The 18065-nt window shown below is 31.5% G+C and overlaps 1 protein-coding gene across 1 annotated transcript in view; it reads left to right on the top strand.

Moving 5' to 3' along the window:
- LOC129233774 (uncharacterized) overlaps positions 1–17874 on the top strand; it is a 203910-nt gene extending 186036 nt beyond the window's left edge. The window contains 4 exon segments of the mRNA XM_054867754.1: positions 1925–2099; positions 3792–4075; positions 12794–12939; positions 14265–17874. Of these exon segments, the coding sequence (XP_054723729.1) occupies positions 1925–2099; positions 3792–4075; positions 12794–12939; positions 14265–14423 (764 nt within the window). The 3' untranslated portion in view covers positions 14424–17874.
- The last annotated feature ends 191 nt before the right edge of the window (positions 17875–18065 follow it).

Below are 18065 nucleotides of genomic sequence, written 5' to 3'. Positions count from 1 at the left end.
ACCTCAAATCACTCTTTAATTATTATTGCAATATGTACACTTAAAATTAAGATTTCTTTCATTATTTTTTAATTAAGATTTTCATTACTTATATCTAATATTTAATTTTAGATTTTTATCAATTTTAATAGAGTTAATTTATCATTAACTGTTTTACTCTTTTTTCTTCTGTTTGCTACTTTTACAGTTGTATGATTCAGAAATAAACAATGCATTAGTTTTTGCACTGTCATAAGACATTTTCTATTTTTTCAGCCAGCGTTTAATATTTAATTTGGCACTTTCAATATGAATTAAAATTGTTACCTTTCTCATAATTTTATGAATATATAAAAAATATACATATATTAGATTACTTTGTTATATTAATGATGCATTAATACATCATAAAATATAGTACATACATTTTTAGTATAGTACATACATTTTTAATTAGGTTTAATAAATGAGCGATATTGCTATGATTATAATAATTTTGATATTGAAAATACCATAGTTGGAAAAATGAATATTAAAAATATCAAAACATCATGATATTTTCAAAATAAATATTGGATATATATCATGATATATATCGGCAAACCTTGCATACTCATATATTCAGTTTGCTACTTTTAAAATGTGATTTTAAAGGATTTTATATCATATTTTACTGAGTATAATATACTATAGCCAAGCTTAGAGAGTTGCTGCACCATTTGCATCCTCTGGACGACCCTGAATTCAGTGGCATATATAAGGGAAAGGGGGAGAGCTCTTTACCCCTTTAAAATGAATTAATGTAATTACTTCTAGAAAATAATTTTCTGAAGTTCCAAACGGCTCCAGAATACTACACTGAATGTACTCTCCTTGACAAAATTAATACATATGTATGTCTTTCAGCCTCTTAAATGCTTCATAATGCATTAGACACCTGTTTTCATGAAAAAAGAATATTTTTCGTAGAAAATTTACTTTTAACTAACACCGATGCTGAAGTATCTTGTCATGGTGCAAAGTGCACCATTGAAATTTTTATGGATGCTAATTTTAGGGGTATTTTTTCTTTTTTGAAGGAGATTCTTGCTCTTGTGCTGCACCTGTGATTTATATATGTATAGCCTTTTGTCAGATGCTTTTGTATCCAAAGCTCACACCTTTTTGCATTAAAAAAATGGGTTCCTTGCAACCACAAAACAAGTGTCTGCAATTTTTTGAAAATATTGATGCTATTGTGTATATTTGTCAAGTGATCCATATTTAACATCCAGGTATGAATATAAGAGGGAAAAAATGCCAAATTTCCTGTCAATGTGTAGAAAAGAGCAAATTTATGACTAAAAATTTAAATTTAGACCTCTTTGACTTTTTTTTTTTTAATTTCCAAAATTCAATCAGCGTAAACTTTCTGTTTCATGGAATTTCTGGCAAAAACCCTCCTATGCGAATTCCTCAGTATAAAAGGACCTTTGCGCTAAATTTGACGAAGATTAGGTGAAAACTGAACTTGTATAAGGAACCTACACCCCCACCCAAATACATCCATTTATATAAATGTAAATTAAGCATAGTTTTTTTATGCAAAAAACGTTAGTTTGAACAAATGAAACTGTACATATTTTTAAATATCAACCACTATTTTTTTAAAAAATTATGCTCCTCCCCCCCCCCCCCCTCTCCTTGTGCTTTACCTCTATAAAATGTTGTAGTTGATACTAGTGTATCATTTCTTTGAGAGAGAAAATTATGTGGTAGTATTTCAAAAAATTTTTGAGTTCTTCTCTTAATGATAAACTTTACATTTCATTGATGGCTTTAGGATTTGACCTACTATTTTGAAATGACCTACATGTTATAGTCACATAAAGTGTCTGAAAATATGATATTGTTTCTTGTTTTTGAGATGTATGACTTCTATACTTTTTGCATTCTTTTCTTTCAGATGGGTGTGGCATTTGGCAACAAGACAATAACGTAACAAATATTAACGGCATGAATTTCTTCAGTCATTGGCCAGCGCTTGGATTCTTGCAAATGATATCCGAACCAAAAATGTGTGCATCAACCGTGGTATCAGCACATCATGTCATAACTTCCCTAAATTGTCTCCTAGTCAGGTGAGGTTTTGTTTTTCATTAAAAGTAAATATTTTCTTCATTTATTTATGTTTTAAATGAATGTATATACTGCAAAATTGAACAGATTATAATGTGAATATACATCAAAATTTACTCTGAGGAAAGTGACATTCCCTATAAAAAATATGATACATGACTCGAAAATATAGTTTTATTTATTTTCTTTTTAATCCTAACGCAAAACTTTATAAATATGCAAAACTTGTTTATGAATATACAGCCTGTTCCTGTTGAACCTGCCAGACCTCTATTTTTATAACTATTAGTCCTACATAGATATTTCTAATTGCAAAATAAGATGCTGAGTTAAAACAGATTGTTTAAAGGCAAATACAAAATCTGGCTTTTTATGTGGCTTATATGCCCAAAAGTTATATTTAGAGAAATCACAAGCATAAAAATACAGAACAAATTTTTAAAATGCTCCCCCCCCCCCAATCGCCATCGCTGGTTTGGAGGACATAGTGCACATTTTACAAATAGAACACATGCCCCTCCTTAACTGGCTGGTGTCCCTAATACAGTAAAACCCCTCCTAATGGACACCCCTCAACTGCGGACAACTTTTAATTCCCCCGATTCCAAGGCAAATAACATTATTAAACCCCTGTCTTGTGAACACTCCTCTCTTAAGGACAAAAAAAGTTATCCCATTAGCGTCCGCATTCGAGGAGTTTTACTGTATTTGCCTATTTTCAGTTACTAGCAGTACCCTCAAGGGGCTATGCTTGACATGATTCTTATCATAGCAACGAGTAACTCTGTTTTATGCTCTACAATAGGTGGGAAATTATACAGTTGATCCAGAGAAAGTGGTGAGATTTGTGATCAATGATAAATCTTTACTAATAAGAAAGCTGAAAGTCTCTCTGTCCGGAGGATGTCTGTGGGATGTCTGTAGGATATCTGTGACGCGCATAGCGAATAGACCGTTCAGCCGATTTTCACGAAATTTGGCAAAGTTAGTTTGTAGCATGTGGGTGTGCACCTCGAAGCGATTTTTCGAAAATTCGATGTGGTTTTTTTTTCTATTCCAATTTTAAGAAAAAAACTATCATAAATTACAAAATTATCGTAACGTGGAACCGTAACATGGGCACATGCCAATTGGCGAGATACGAAATTATCATAACGTGGAACTATAACGTGGGTACAAGCCAATTGGTGGGAAAATTCACCATACATTATTTGTAAATATACAGGCGAACCAAAAGACCTTTTAATTTTTCTATCACGGGCAGAGCCGTGCGGGTGCCACTAGTAAAGAAATAAAGCAAAACAATTGAGCAATGCAGCTTTTAAAGTGCTATTTCTGGCACATGTTGAAGCACTGATTAGCACAGCTATTTACATTAGTGAAGAAAGAAACTTTATGTATTTTTTTAATTAATTTTCGCTCACCCGCTATCTCTGTTCTACCATCATTAATTTTGAAAGGATCATATTGTCAATTACCATTAGTTTTTTCATGCAATCCTTTTATTGTAGTTGATACATTCATTTACGTTGATACATATTAAAAAACAGTAAGGATTTAAAATTTGTAATTAAATTTTTTTATGCACTCTAATGAAGGAACTTGGAAATTTAAGTAAGAAATTATTTTTAAATGACTTTTTTTTTTTTTTTGGTAAATACCTTGTTGTAATTGCTTGAATTTTCTTTCGACAGAGATGATCAGCTGGATCCAAATAACTGGGTCTATGTGGGTGGATTGCATGATGAATCATCTTCTACAACTGATAGTCAGAGCCACCTAGTGATGAAAATTGTTCAGTATCCAGTGGAGAACTTTACATCTCCTTCTTTATTGTTCAACAAGGGTGACTTGGCGTTGGTGAGAATGAAAGATGAAATAAAGCAAAATCAATATTCCAAGCCTGCTTGTTTACCACTGCAGGATGTTCAAGCCAACGAAACATGCTTTGCAGTCGGATGGAGCAACGGTACTTTAGGTAATACAGTTCAAAAATATATAGCAGCTTATATTTTAAAGTGTCATATTATTTTTTAATTGTATTAAATTTGCTTTGTTCATTATTTTTGGAATAGCATGATTAGTCATTAAGGAAAAAGCTTTCTGAAAACTAAAAAACAGTATTTAAAATGTCAAAATCATAAGCGGCTAGTGCACCAAAAAGGGGGAGGGGGTCAGGGGACGTGGCCTCTAAAGCCTTTTATTTATTCATTTATTTATTTTTTGGAAAATTGAGCTATATTAAAGGCTTTTAATATCACTGATTCTTTGACCTCGAAAAATGATATGGCCCAAAAAATCAATAGATGGGATGGCCGCTATAGACTTTCTACTTCCAATTTAAAGTTCCATTTTTATGAAATCAGATGAGAAAAGCCCATTCAGTTGGAATTTTTAGTTTTTACATTCATGAACAAAATCAATCCGCCCTATGAAAAATCATTATTCAATCGAGCATTAATTTTTAACTCTGAAAAGTGAGGTGGCAAGGTCCCTTTACTTTTGAAAGTGAGAGGGCAGTTGCCCCCATTTGAGCTGCCTATGCAAAAAATTAGCAAAAACATAACCAATTATGACAGACGAGGACGTCTTAGATCATTCAGTGCCCGAAAAATAGCAATGAACAGCTTTTGAATCTTTATAGGTCCTTGCCATGAAATTTGCATGTACAGCTCCTGTCTTAGCTAACTCAGAAATGCAAAAAATCATAGCACATTTAGATGGATATTTTAATTGCAAAATTAATATAATAATGGACTAGAAAAATACCGAATAATCTAATTCTAAAAAATACACTTTTGCAGTTAATCCTCCATTCCCCCAATAAATTATATGTGTTAGAATCAAACTAGGAAAGATTATATTAACCATAAATTGAACAAAACTAAATTGAGTGCTTTAGTTTCATCATAGACTTGATGCTAGTCTGAGAATTTATGTGTAAAATATATTTGCTTCTGATACAAGTGTGTTTGTTGGAAAATATTTTTATGCATGAAAATTTCACTTATTTGATTTGACTTAAGTGTTATGAATTCCATTTACATTAAGAAATAAAACAATACCTTTTGCCGAAAATAAATGGATAAAACAACATTAATGAAGCAGAAAAGCTGAGAATTATTACATGCAAGTGTTTTGGTTTTCTGTTTTTGAATGCAGAAGATATGAAACATAACCATATGAAAGAACATCATCCATAAAAAGCTCACACCTTTCTGCATTGGAAAAGGAAGTTGCCCCTAAAGTGTATGCCACAAAGCCATTTCTGTGCTTTATTGATTTTCTTTTTACCAATACACTTGCATTATTGATGATTGCACTCCTCTTCTTTGATTGGTAATCCATCGACATATCATGGTAAATAATGGACAAAAAATTACCTGGTCTTTCGATGATTTTTTAAATATTATTTAAGGGTCATTCCCATAGGCGGATTTAGGACTGAGTTCCTGGGGGGGCAGGATTTTTTTTTTTTTTTTGGAGCAACTTTTTTTGATTGCCCCTCTCCCATGTTTTTATCTGTTTTCTGTGATGCATAAGGCCATTCTTCATTTTTTTATGCGTCGTTTTCATCACTGTGTGTAATCATGCTGTCCTTTTTGAATTGACCTTAAAAGAGAGGGGGCTGGTATTAAGAGAGGATATAGAATATCTCTAATTTTAGGGGGCCAGGGGGTTACTCCCACGGAGGAAATTATATAAAATGGATATATAATTCTGCATTTTGAAGTCTCATAAGGGTTAATTGGAAATAATAGGCAAATAATTTTTTTTTAAAGATATACGCTTTAAAAGTGCTTTGTGATGCAAGTTAATACTTTAAAAGAAATGGTGCACAGATTTAGAGATTAGGTGTCAAGAGAGTAACATACTACCCATTTGAACAATTCTTAATTTATACACTTGATAAGAAATAAAATTGAAGCACACTTTGCTTAGAAGTTTCAAAGACTTGTCTAATTATTTTCAAGGTTTGGTTGGTTAGATTGGGTTTTTGGCTCAAGAGCCCTGGTAAGCTATACTGCGCCAATTCTTTTCAGGGATTTTAGAACCTATTAATAATTTGCACTTTCAGGTTTCTGAAGTTGAGTAGTAGATTATACATTTATACAGTATTGTTCAAACTTTGTAAGAAACAGCTATTTTAAGTTAAAAGAAAAAATAAACTTTAATTTCTCATTACAACTTTTTTTAAATCATAAGTAGTGCAGAAAACGAAAAGGAATAGGGGTAGTGTATCATTTTTTTCCCGGGCTAAACAGAATAACAATATGCAGTAAAAGTAAGATAAAAGCAATCAATGCAAAAGAATTTCTAAAATTTTGCATTCGGGATTAAATAAATAGCAAGATATGAAGCATGTGAGTCACAAAAATATATTTCAAGTAATATGTTACAAACGCGAGAACCATGATTTTTACTTTTTTGATGCAGGATGTAGCAAGGAGCTGAATGACACATTTTGGCATTCCTCCCCCTACAATTTGGAAGAAATTTTAAAACTTAAGGTTTGTAGCCACACGTTTCCAAATATTCAAGGCTTTCAAGTACTTGAAAATGAAATTAGTTTTTCAAGCACTTTCCATTTTTTCAAGGAATGAATCACAATTTTTTGGGAGTTAGGGGCCCACTTCACAGCAGGGGACCTAAGCTATAGCTTGTTTATCTTATAGGCAAATCCGACCATGCATGTAGTTCACTCTTACCTGCAGATTTTTGTTTGATTGTTTCCAGTTTTAACGAAAATTCGTCAGTTTTTACAGTTAAAGGATTTTTACGATTTTACCAATCTGTGTAAGGTTTTTATCGTTTTTTATTAAATTTTAGCAAATTTTTCCAAAACTTTTGATGACTGAATTACTCAGATTTCAATAATGACAATAACTGTTTCATTTAGACTTAGATGATTATGACTTACCTTAATTTTTAAACAGCATTTAGAAAGAAAGGAAAATGGTACTTTTCCTCTAAGTAAAAAGATTCAATTAATCAGAACGTTCAAATAACTGAAATTTATTCAGTTTGCGATAGTATTTACTTTTCTTTCTCAAAAAAAAAAAAAAAAAGACAAGCCGAAAATTTTCCAAGCGCATTAAATGCATTTCTAACTATTAGTTTCATATAGGGGAGACCGGGGCAAGATGACTATGCTAACAATTTTCGTGGTTTATTAATTTATTTTTAAGGTTAGAAAAATTAATTTTACATGAGCTGTCAGAGTAGTCCTTTGTAGTATTAAATATATTGCCATTTAATTTTTCAAATAAAAATAACGAAGGATATTTTTATTTTTTCATAACCTTAACAAATCGTCATCTTGCCCCAGTACTGGGGCAAGATGACTTTGACCTAGGGGTAAGATGACAACGTTGAAAAAGGTTGAACAAATTTTATGTTTTGAATATGTTACCTAGTTTTACAAATGATAACTGTGTTTTAACATCTTACTAAGTATCAAATTAAGCGTAATGCGTTGTAGCGTAATGTTCAAGTGTTAAGTTCTGCAGCTAAAAATAGACACAAATAAAAATACCATTTTCATGATTGGAACATTCCTCATGCCACCACTCTTGGCTTTTACAGCTCTGGATCCATTCTTCTGTTGGAGGGTCTCAAAATTCCACTTTCCAAGCAAGGCATCTTAGAACACTATTCTTTGAATTTGTTGGAACTGCATTGCTTGGCATGAATATGGGCCCGCACTAATAGACTTGGGCCTACAGGAATTTGGTCTGAGTTTTTTTTTTTTTTTTTTTACTCCCTTTTTAGCTTCACGAGCTTATTTTCCCTGTTTTTTTTTTTTTTTTTTTAATAATTCTTTTTTTCCGCTTTGCTCCTTGTTCTGACATTTCTTTGACGGGTGTGCTTGTAAGAATGTTTGAGCTTCAGTTTTTGTTTTCTCGCATTGTGTTGCTTTAGGCAATGCATTGAAATCAAAAACACCAACATGCTTCTTTGGTGTATCGGAATCAGCATTTGCCATAACTTCTGCTTCGTAAGGAGGGTTTATATGTTGGTTTTCTACTCCCAAGGTCTGAGGATTAGCACTATTGTTCAGTTTCAGAACCAACAAAGTCATAGTCCGGTAAAAAACAAGAAAATTATGAGACTCGATACCTCATTCTTTAAACCCTTTATCGGCATTTTCAACTATAGCTGCTTTGAAGTAAGCGGTGCTCAAAAGCTCACCAATATTTTTTTCTGTGATAGTTTGTCCTTGATGAATGACCATAAAGTTGTCACATGCTTGTCTATAGTAGGTTTTTAATGGGCAGAAAAATGACGTATCGGGAGCTAGAGACGATGGGATGTGTGAAATGGCAACCCAACCATGATAATGTTTTTTCACTGCGATATAAGATAGCCTGCAAAGCTTTGTGAGATTTACGATTGTCAATAATCATCAGAGCAGGAGATTCTTTGCTTGGTTTAATTCATTCAATTAGTCATTTGGTCAACTAGTTTATAAATAGCCCTTGGTCACCCACTTTCGAACGATACCTACCTTGATTCAATGCGTCCTTTAGCCCCAGAGGAGAAGCGCAAGGTCGCGTGGACAAACAGACAGCGTTTACAGGAATTTAATAAAGTGGACAACATAGTTAGTTTAATAAATTCCGAAACACGGGCAATAGGCAAGCTCGTCATCTTGCCCCGCGTTGCTGCCCGTCATCTTGCCCCAGACTGCCTGTTTGAACTGATTCTTCTCCATTGCCATAACAGAAGGCGATTAATTGACATATATTAATGGTAATGGGTAGTATTTAAACTAAGTTATTCATAAATACTCAAGAGACACGATATATCATATATGTATATACAGTAGAGCTTATTTACACATGCATACAAGTTATATCGTGGCAACGGTAAACAATCAGAGCTTCAGAACTAACACAAATATGGCGATTTCCGCGTCTCTATATTATTGCTGAACGAACAGCGGATACGAGAGCCAGTAGCATGCAGTTGATGCAGTTACCTAGTTTAAAACGGAAAAAATAAGGCATTCGCCATCTTGCCCGGCTCGTCATCTTGCCCCGGTCTCCCCTATACAAATTTTTTCCTTTAAAAAATAAAGAAAACACAGGTATAAAAACATTTCATCAGGTAATAAAGCGATCTTACAAGAATTGTGCAAAGCTTTCGTGCTGGAAATATATCTTTTTCTTTTATTCAGACGTTTTCCTTACAATGTATGATTCTGGAAAATCAGAAATTTAGTTTTGAACTGCCAGGGATTGAGATTCCTATTTTTTCCCCTAAAAAATTAACGCATTGTTTACAGTGATTTTACTTTCTGTTTGTGCAATGGTAGGACAATTTTTCTAGTTTTTTGTTTAATTGTTATAACATGATGTATGTATACATACATTCATTGAGTATGATGTTAACTGTTACATTTGATAGTATTTTGCTGTACAAAAACCTTTTAGCTATGTACCTCTTTTGCAATAGCATACATTTCAAATCAGCCAATTTCATTTGAACGTGTGAATCCAGAAGGTTCTTCAAAATCTTTTGTCTGTAACAGCTCAAAACATTTAGTTTTTGAAATCACGCAAATTGAAAATAAACATTCTGAAAAGAGAGAAAACAAATTGTAACGAGTAGATCGTTCTGTTAGCGCAAATAGGGGAGGGGGAGGGAAGGTCCCAAACGTCAATTATAAGTGCTGCAGCTGAATGCATAGCTCGTTAAGCCTATATTTTCATTCATATACTTGTCCAAATGGTTTTCAGTCCAGAATAGTGAATTTAGACCAATTTTCAGTACCCCAGTGACAGCTGTACTAACTATTTAATGTTCGGTTTTTTCTTTTCTCCCTTCAGAAAAGGACATTCGCTATTCTCTTCATTTTCATTAAACTATTCAAAAAAGAAAAAATCATGATTTTTTTTTTTGTTATAAGATTTTGGAAGATAAGTTGTTACTATATAAACTTCTCCCAAAAGTGGGGAGCATTGCCCCCTTTGCCCCCCCCCCCCCTCCTATAAATCCACCCATGCTCTTCTGAACTATTCAAAAACAAAAAAAAATGATTTTTTTTTTTAAATTTTTGGAAGATGTGTTGTTACTACATAAAGTTCTCCCAAAACTGGGGGGCATTGCCCCCCTCTGCCCCCCCATAAATCCGCCCATGGTCATTCCATCATGACGAAAGTAACATTCAGAGACGCTGTTTCGTTGCATAACATGAGTTTTAAATGTCTAATAATCATTTACTTGTGGTTTTGCAGGATCTTATGAAATAATAAAACTTGTGTGTGATGCTCATGCAATAAACACAGTTTAAATCACATAAACTGGTTTTTAAACTAAATTACTATAGTGTGACAAACTTAACATTTTTGCAACCTTGAATTTCCAACATGAAATTCAATTTCTCTAAAGTTTAGGTAGATATTGTTGTAAAAACAGTGCAATGCGTTATTTTCATTTTTTAACTTTATTTTTCATGCAGAATAATACTCATTTTTCTTATAATGTAACAGAAATGAATGTTACTACAAAATATGACGTGTGACGAACATAACAATGCCCAACGTAACTCTGAAGTTATGTTCCTCGTGGTGAAGACTCCTTTAGTTTTTTAGACCGTTACTTGTCTAAATATTAATTAATAAGTAAGCACTCTCATACTTTGTCTTAAAATTAGCACTTCTATCAACAAATTTTCACCATGGATGAAATAAATGTTTTTTTATTGGCTTTGTGCAAAATTTATTTTTTTCTCTTCTGTTTTGAAGTGAAACTTTTTATGCGAGATTTTTGAATTTCTGATCCCCAAAGTTTTTGTGTGACGGAAGTGATGTAGTTGTTTTCTAATTGTTACCAGAAATAATGAAAAACGATAGTATTTGTAAATTTAGTTTTGTTAATAAAATTAACATTTAATTTCAAGGCTTAAATAAGCGTATTTTTGCCGATTTTGGTCACTTTAAATGTTTTAAATAATGCAGATTTTTGAGGATTTCTTTGATTCAAGTCAAGTCATCAGTTTAAGAGCGTAATCCACATTGTTAAGGTTTTGCCTTGAATTTAATTTGTTCACTTTCATTACCAAAATTAACTTGATAACTACTATTATTTTTTATTGTTTTCGCAACAATTAAAAAATGGATTTCCATAAGTTTTTAGTTTTGTCACTGTTTATAATCTATTTTCTTCATTTAAATATACAATCATGTTGTGAATATGCCTAAGTCAGATGCAGAAAGAACAAGAGCTTGGCGTGAGAGAAAATGTACGGTTGCATGGCAGTTTAGACTGTAAAAAAGAAGAAAAGATAAGAAGTTTTACTTCTATCTTGGGTACTTATAATACTTATTTATTTTCTTTAATCACACACAAGCGTAACTTTTTTTTTCCAGAAAACTCTCAAGAAATGTAATTTTCTGTACGAAAACAGAATTCACTGTAAGGATTGTTTTTTCGTGAAGGCTTCTTCAAAGGAACTTTTTGACTTTCATTTCAGCCACAGTAATTCCAATATTATTGTTTAGCAAGGTAACATATAAAAGCCTATTTTTTCCTGGGACTACTTGGAAAAGCATGCTTTTTGAATCTTTCCACAAACTTAGCATGTTGAGAAAGGCAAAGTTGCATTGGTTTACAACTCTATACAAAGTTCGCTTACTAGCTTCTCTGCAATTGATTCTCATCTCATGACTTCATATTTTTGATTCCTCAGTGTTTTTTTTTTTTTTTTCTTTGCCGTTATATTTGCACAGACACTCTTCTGCTTTTTACCTGACATTTTCTCTTTGTTTACCTGCCATTCTTGCTCAGCTTTAACTTTTTTTTTTTTTTTGAGCTGACGTTTTTCCTATAAAATACAACCGAAGAATATATCACAAATATGTGTTCAAAAATTGAGTTAATTGTTGCAAAAATTACAAAAAAATCTACAGTGACATTTAAGAACTAAATTATTTCAAATTTTTTTTATTTATTTATTTCTCTTTGAGCTAAATGTTCGAAAGATGTAGTTTATTTCAAGCAATTACATTCATTACATTCGTCACAATCAATTTGTTACTTCCGTCAAGCCAATAACTAATTGTTTAAATAACTAAATAAAAATTAAACATTTTAAATGCATTCTAGATAACTCATGGGAAGGGAATAAAGCAAAATTTTTCTTTTATAGTATTGTAAAAAGTGTGGAAAGGAAAATACAACATTTAGTGATGAACATAACAAGCCGTTTAACACAGAATTCAAATTAGGCTCAACAAGAAAAAAAATGACGATTCAATCAAAGAAATAAAAGAAACTGAAATCTCAAAATATAAGCAATAACTGAGAAACAAATTATTTACATCGAATGGATGCATAAAAAAATACAGGTCGCATTTCTTAAATGCTTTCTAGTTAAAATTTACGTGTTGTTGTTGAAGACCTTCAAGCAGTAATTATTCTACGTGTGGCATCCATCTTGAAAAACCTTTAACCAGATTCAAAAATTAAGAATGTCACCTCTAAAATTATGTATACCACATTAATATTGATTGGGTTTTAAATTTTGGTATACATGTTAGCATTTTCGTGGAATGACCCTTAATATTTGTCTAAAATTACTGTAAAGATGTAAATTATGCAATGTGATTCTTCTCAAGGGAGAGGGGAAGCAATTTTTCAGTTTGTGTATTATGTATTTTAATCATGTTCATATTTTAATGTTTCTTACTAGGTGATGATAAAAATACAGAATTTTATTCAGTTCCTGTGACTATTATTTCTCCCGACAAATGTAATAGTACAACTAACTACAGTGGAGAACTGCTAGGTTCATTTATCTGTGTGCAGCAAAAGAATGAAAGTTTCCAAGCTTGCCAAGTATGTGAAAGTTTCTATGCTTAACAAAAGGAAGCTGTAAAATTAAAATTTTGTACACACATTTCATAAATATGTATGCTCCTTAAAAGTCTGTGAGTCGGTGATGACAGATTCTTTCAGTTTGAAAGCAACAGAAGACTTGTGTTTTTTTATGCAATATTAATAATATTTGCTTTTATCCCGCAAAATGTTTAAAGTATGTTTATATGCGTCATTTAAGGTACTTGTATTAGGAAGTATTTCACGGATGATATATTGAATTAACATACTAATGGTGCTAGAACTAGAAATGCCTCTGATTACTTTTTGTATAAACTTTAAAGGAAGGTGTATTTCTCCTTGTTTGTATGTTTGACATAATTTGCACTTTGAGCTAATTCAAAAGAATATTGCCCAGATGCTAGAAGGTCTATGTTAGCATACGGGAAAGTAGGGTTGTTTAATTCTGGATGGAACTTCTTATATTACAATTTAACTAGTGTTGTTTGTGTTGAGTGAATAGTGCTAAATTCAAATGATTTTTTTTTTTTCAATTTTATTTAATTTACAAAATGTTCATGCATAATATAATGCTGTATTCTTTATTATATTTTCCTAACAAATATTTTTAGCTTATAGTATTCCATTGATTTTATTCAGTTCTTGAAATTCAAAAAGTTTAGAAACAATCAGATCATTAAATTAGTGGATTTTCCCAGTATCAATGCCTCCATTAAGTGGTAACAATTCAACTACTGTTGTTTGTGTTGAGTGTATAGTGTTAAATTCAAATGATTTTTTTTTTTTTTTTTCAATTTTATTTAATTTACAAAATGTGCATGCATAGTATAATGTTGTATTCATTGTTATATTTTCCTAATAAATATTTTTAGCTTATAGTATTCCATTGATTTTATTCAGTTCTTGAAGTTCGAAAAGCTTAGAAACAATCAGATCATTAAATCAGTGGATTTTCCCAGTGTCAATGCCTCCATTAAGTGGTATAATATCCTCAATGCCCCTGTGAACATTTTCATGAATCTCAAAACTGGATGAACAACTTTGTTGGTTCAACAAAGGATGGGATAGATTGGAAGCACAAGCCTAACATTTTTTTTTTTTTTTTTCAATAATAGATCCATTTCTGTCATACCTGGAAATATTGTACAGATTTTTCACTTTTACTGTTAACTGTGTTTTGTTTGTACTAATTGACTTCTAAGCTATAAAATGCTGCGTAACAAACAACAGTGTTGAAAAAAAGAGCTTTTTTTGGTATTAAATTTTTTCCAAGAGCAACCTTAAACGAACTGGATATCAAATTTATTTTAAAATCTTTCTTGCAGATGAATGTAGGATCTCCTCTGTTTTGCCACAGCGAAAGTGAGCGTTGGGAAATACAAGGAGTCTTAAATGTAGACTCCCCATGTGATATGGAACAGTTAGCCGTTTATGAAAGTGTTTCCAGCGCACGACGATGGTTGGACGATACCTTAAGGAAATGAAGGAGCCCCGTGCAGACTCAGTTTCTCTCATATTCCTTGTGATATGACGCTAGACTCATCTCGGAAAACAGTTTGAGATGCATTTCAGTTTGGACTTCAATTTCTTACAATGCCAAGTGTTTTTTGACTGCAGCATGAAGAGAAAACTGTGATTCACCAAACTGGTGTGTGTGTTTGCCTGCTGTTATATTCCTGAAGACTATGTGTTTTTGTTGTGTGAGTTATAACTTCTATTCAAGACTAGTACTGTGCAGTTAAGCTAGTCCCACAACTGTAGTGATATGTGCTTCTCTTCTGGAAGCAGTCAGTAAAACTGTTCCCATGTATGATTCATCTGTGATGTTGAAAGTGCCTTAAAGTATGACTAAAACGTTTTCTTGGTTGAGACTTTTTTTCAAATTTCATGTACAGTCTTGTAAATTTTTTGAATAGTCAACATTGAATTGATCAGTCATCAGCCACATTGTGCCTGTTTTACTGTTTGTTTGTGCACTAGGAATGAATTTGTCTGTTTTGTTTTTGTATGTTTTAGGGTTTAAAAAATTTCATTTTACTTCTGTTTCCAATGCAACACATGATTTGTTTGTTACAGTGGCGCACACAAGGGAGGGGTCCAGGGGGTCCGGACCCCTCCCATAGGTCTTGTTTTTTTTTCCCGAATGATTACGGTTCTATGTATTTTGTACGTAAAATATTTCCAAACAAAGATAACAATAATTTCAGTTCTAATAAATGAAAAAATAAAATCGTTATGCTAAAAGATTTTCAAAAATATTGTGCACTTTTCCTACAACAAATGACCTAAAAGAAGTAGAATGATGATTATAAATGAACACACTATAATAACGATGTTTTTAGTTTTGTATTTATCGATTACAATGAGAATCTATGAACTTCTATAACCATATGGTGCTTCTACAACGATGAATTTGCTTTGCTGAATCCATTTCTTAACTATAAGAAAAGTAAAAGCGTAAAATTATTTTGCTTTCTGGTAATTTGTTTAAGTATGTTTCATTACAAAATGCTAATTATTTATTCAATAGTTTATTTTTTACTGTTTTCCGTTCTCGCGAATCGACAAAATCAAGTCAATATGTTTAACGACGTATTGGGTCATAATATGAAAATGAGGCTTTCAATCTTGGACCCTCCCCTTGCAAAATTCCTGTGTGCGCCACTGGTTTGTTAAGATACAATTATACATTTCAAAATCATTTTTGAAAAATTGCATTAATTAGTTTCAAATCAATTTATAATAAAGGTTACAATAATGTTTTATGATTACGTAAACAACTTTAAATAAGTTTGTAGATGTATGTAGCTTAAACACAGAGTCCGGTTATTTTATTAGCCTGTGTAGGGCCCTCAAGCCCACTATTTAGTAAAGCACAAAAGTTTCTTAATTCCCTGATTTTTTTTTTTTTTTTTTAATTGTCTGCTGTTTCTTCAGATTTTTTTTTAAATATGAAAGTCTTTTTTGTAGTTTTATCCCTTATGATGTTGATAAGGAGCTAATTACACAAGTTTTTGAAAAGGAAAATTAATTCAACTTATATTTTTCTATACCATATTAACACAGATTTTTGTAACTCATTCAAAATTATCTAAAACCTAAATTTCATGATTTGATAAACAGTGATGCTAACTCAATTAACACTACAGAAGTTAATTAAGCTACTTCAAAGCATCATAAGCTTAAAACATCTTAATAACTACATGGAACCAAAGCAGAAACCTCCCAGTAAGACCTAAACCTTTTATTTCGAAAATACAATTTAAAAAAAATATATTTCTAGCGAAGTTTACTGAACTTTAGCATGATTGATATTTAAATCACATCACAAAGTAGACCAAGAAACACGTAACCCACATTTTAACTACACAGTTGACCAAAAATCATCATCAATGCCACAACGAAATTAATATCGATAAGATGGGTAATATATTAAGTTTTGGGGCCTGCATTTTAATTTAAGAACTTTAGAAAGTGGACAGTTTTCAGGATCATATATACACCTAATTTAATAGGTGCAAACCAAAAGGGGTCATGGTGGTGCAGACTGCTCCGTTAAAGTTTTTAGAGGGTTTTTTAAGGGGTAAATTTCTATGTTTTTTTCTGGCGGGGGGAGAGTATGCCCTTGTGGAGTCCTCTAGTATTTGGGGGAGGCACTTTATTGCTCTTGAAAGGGATGGGCAGCGCTATTTGACAGCAATTATATTTGAATTTTTATGAATATTCTTCAGCAAGTTTCAAGCATGGATTTATTTATTATTCTAAATGCAACTGTGGTATTTTAGTCACAACATTGTTATTATATAAAAATTTTAGTTAAAAATATTCTTAATTCAATATTGTAACTGAGAAATTTTTATATGATAAATAAATTTATGTAAAATTAAGTGAATATTGAAATATAGTTATTGAAATAATGCAGGGCTTAGTTTGCATTAGAGCTCATCTCTTGCTTTTCTTTTCAATTTCACATAAATAATATTATTCTTTTTTCAAGCTATTTCCATGAAAAAGATCTGAAGACTAAAGGGCTCCTGCACTTCTTTCATTAGAAAGTAAGCCCTGAATATGTGGTAAATATAATTATGCAATTATTCTCAAAACTTTATTGCCTAATAATACTGTTTGGTGGCATTGAATATGTAAAAAAAAAAAAAAAAATCCAAATAAATAATCTAAGTAGAAAAGGCGATTTGTTAATTTTGATAGGAAATAAGCTAGTGGGAACACTTAGGTTGAGCAAAATTCTTAAGTTTAATTCTCTTAATATCAAAAATCAAAATATACAACAGTTATATTTTGTTTTCATATTTAAATTTGAAATTGTATGTTTTGTATCTATATTATTTATTTATTTATAATGAAAAATATATACACTAACACTATGCTTGATTTGCATTAAATGCAACAATGCTTTTATTATATACATTTTTTATGTGTGATTTTAAAAAAAGTTAAAATTCAGAAATTTCTCAAACATAAAATGTTATATCAGTGCCAGTGCTTTCTAAGAGCTGTATTTTGTGTACTGTTATTCTGTTGATCATTATTGTACAGTTCATTTTGTTGTGTGTGTCAGGTCCAAAAATTATGCCTAACAAGCATTTTAAGCTAATCAACTGGTGTGAAATTATTTTAAAGGCAGAAATTTAACCTTAATGCTTAAATTTTTTAATGGAAAAAATACAGAGTATGCATTTAAACTATTATTTGCTAGCCATCTTGAAGAGAGAAAAAATAAATGGAGAATTTTTTATATGATATTTGAAAGTGAATTAGCAGCAATTTATGTGCTCTTATGAGAGATGATATATTTGTGCCATTACATGAAGTTTGATGTTTTTCTTCTAATTATCTTCTGTTATGCATCAGTTTTGTCGAACCAGTTTTTATGCTAGTATCACAGTCAATAAATATTAATTTTTCACCTAGTCAATGAAATGTCTTTTCTTTTAAACAAAAAATTTCTTTCGTGCAATAAAATATACACGAAAGTTATTAATAACAGAGTAAGACAATATAAATAAAACTAACAAGTAAAATTATTTTCCTTCACAAGATTGCTATAATTTACAAATATTTTAGTGATTCAACAAACTGCTGTACTCGAGTTCTTAACCAAGCTA

This window comes from Uloborus diversus, chromosome 1 (assembly GCF_026930045.1).
Source record: "Uloborus diversus isolate 005 chromosome 1, Udiv.v.3.1, whole genome shotgun sequence".
Classification (NCBI taxonomy): Eukaryota; Metazoa; Arthropoda; class Arachnida; order Araneae; family Uloboridae; genus Uloborus; species Uloborus diversus.
Note: the sequence above shows the minus strand (reverse complement) of the source record. Positions and strands in the feature narration are given on the sequence as shown.